Source organism: Empidonax traillii, unplaced genomic scaffold (genome assembly GCF_003031625.1).
Source record: "Empidonax traillii isolate 1590-97213 ecotype Southwest subspecies unplaced genomic scaffold, ASM303162v1 scaffold1891:size52138, whole genome shotgun sequence".
NCBI classification, from domain to species: domain Eukaryota; kingdom Metazoa; phylum Chordata; class Aves; order Passeriformes; family Tyrannidae; genus Empidonax; species Empidonax traillii.
In genome coordinates, this window is record NW_020957084.1 from 32,002 (window position 1) to 34,222 (window position 2,221).

The 2,221-nt window shown below is 39.5% G+C and overlaps 1 protein-coding gene across 1 annotated transcript; it reads left to right on the forward strand.

Annotated features, from left to right (window-relative positions):
- Positions 1 to 6: 6 nt before the first annotated feature.
- On the forward strand, positions 7 to 2,221 carry SEC11C (SEC11 homolog C, signal peptidase complex subunit). The gene is made up of 5 exons (XM_027908941.1): positions 7 to 109; positions 232 to 381; positions 838 to 957; positions 1,333 to 1,390; positions 2,168 to 2,221. Exons 1-5 carry the CDS (start codon positions 27 to 29, stop codon positions 2,219 to 2,221), a joined length of 465 nt encoding a protein of 154 aa, XP_027764742.1. The 5' UTR covers positions 7 to 26.

The window sequence follows — 2,221 nt, forward strand, 5'->3', positions numbered from 1 at the left end:
TGTATTACCAGGTGCTGAACTTTGCCATGATCGTGTCCTCTGCCCTGATGATCTGGAAGGGGCTCATCGTGGTCACGGGCAGCGAGAGCCCCATCGTGGTGGTGCTCAGGTAATAACAGCATTTCGCTTTGAATTTTATCTGCAAGAACAAAAATAGTCTTTGATGTCACGATTCTTCTCTCATTTACCCTAAATAAATAAAGTGTTTTATTTTTTTCTTGTCGTTCCCAGTGGCAGCATGGAGCCAGCTTTCCACCGGGGGGACCTGCTGTTCCTCACCAACTTCCACCACGACCCGATCCGCGCGGGGGAAATCGTTGTTTTTAAGGTGGAAGGCAGAGACATTCCCATAGTTCACAGAGTAATCAAAGTGCACGAGAAGTAATGCCACTTTGGCCTTTTTATTTTTTCCCTCCTTTCTAAAGATTCTCCCTCTGGTTTTCGGTTAGAGTGTCATTTAGAGGATTAGCTGGTTTATCTGTTTATTACTGATTTATCGCTGGTGAAACTCCTCGTTTCTCGAGGAAAAAATCACAAAGATTGTGAACTTCATAACTTTAATTCAGGGCTTTTATTGACGAATTTACATGTGCCAGGGTGGACACCACCCCTCTCGCACCCACCCCAGACCAAATGACAGCCTGGGAGGGTTTTAAAGCCGTTTCTTGTTAATAAACCCGCTGATAGATAAAGCAATGAAATATCCGATGTCGGTGATTTAACTGGTGCAATAAGCAAACACTGTTATCGCTTTCCATCCTCCCTGTGCTTTGTGGGTGTTAATGGAGGGTTCTCGAAAGGAAATGGTGTTTAGTTTGTCCCCTCCTTCCCTTCCAGAGGAAATGGGAACATCAAATTTCTGACCAAGGGCGACAACAACGAGGTCGATGACAGGGGGTTGTACAAAGAAGGGCAGAACTGGCTGGAGAAGAAAGATGTGGTTGGAAGAGCCAGAGGGTGAGTGGTGCAAAATGGGCTTTGTAATCAGCCAGACAGAAAATTTTAGGTCTTGGATGGGTTGCGGTGTTGATAAAAAAAACTATCTGTCTGGCGTGGTAGTTTTTTTAATTTCTTTTTAAAAGAATTGGTAATTTAAAACAAACAAACAAACAAAAAAAACAGATTGGAAAAGTTCTTTATTAAACTTGTCCCCTTATTAAACTTGAGCAAAAGTTTCCTCAGATTTTTTTTTTAAAAACAAGTTTTACCTGAGGAAAATGAAGGAATTTAATTTCCTGGTCAGGGATGAATTAGTGCCAAGTGTCAGTGATGGATCTGCACCGAAACATTTCCCTGGAATATCTGATTTTGGGGGTGCTCTACTCCTTCCAGGTTTTTGCCCTACGTGGGGATGGTGACCATAATCATGAACGACTACCCCAAATTTAAGGTAGGTCGATTGAAGGGGTGTAAATTAAAGGTGCGTAAAATTGAAGGTGTGTAAATTGAACGGATGTAAAATTTAAGGTATGCCAATTTAAGGTGTGTAAAATTGAAGGTGTGTAAATTTAAGGTATGTAAATTGAAGATACGTAAAGTTTAAGGTGTGTAAATTGAAGGTATGTAAAATTTAAGGTGTATAAAATTTAAGGTATATCAATTTAAGGTGTGTAAATTGAATATATGTAAAGTTTAAGGCGTGTAAATTAAAAGTATGTAAAATTCAAGGTGTGTAAATTGAAGGTGTGTAAATTGGTGTGTAAATTGAAGGTGTCTAAATTTGAGCTGTGTAAATTGAAGGTATGTAAATTGAAGGTGCGTAAAATTTAAGGTGTGTAAATTGAAAGTTTGTAAATTGAAGGTGTGTAAATTTAAGGTAGGTCAATTGAAGGGGTGTCAATTTAAGGTGTGTCAAATTTAAGGTGTGTAAATTGAAGGTGTGTAAATTGGTGTGTAAATTGAAGGTGTCTGAATTTGAGGTGTGTAAATTGAAGGTGTGTAAAATTTAAGGTGTGTAAATTGAACGTATATCAATTTAAGGTGTGTAAATTTAAGGTAGGTAAATTTAAGGTATTTCAATTTAAGGTGTGTCAATTTAAGGCGTGTAAATTGAAGGTTGATTAGGAAAAGCAGAAAATGAATATATCTGGGTTGGGGTTAGAGGGAAGAGCTGGTGCTTTCCTGGGAAGGGAAAGTGTAAATGACTGCGTCCTCTGCTCTCTTGCAGTACGCCCTGCTGGCGGTGATGGGGGCCTACGTGCTGCTGAAACGGGAGTCCTAA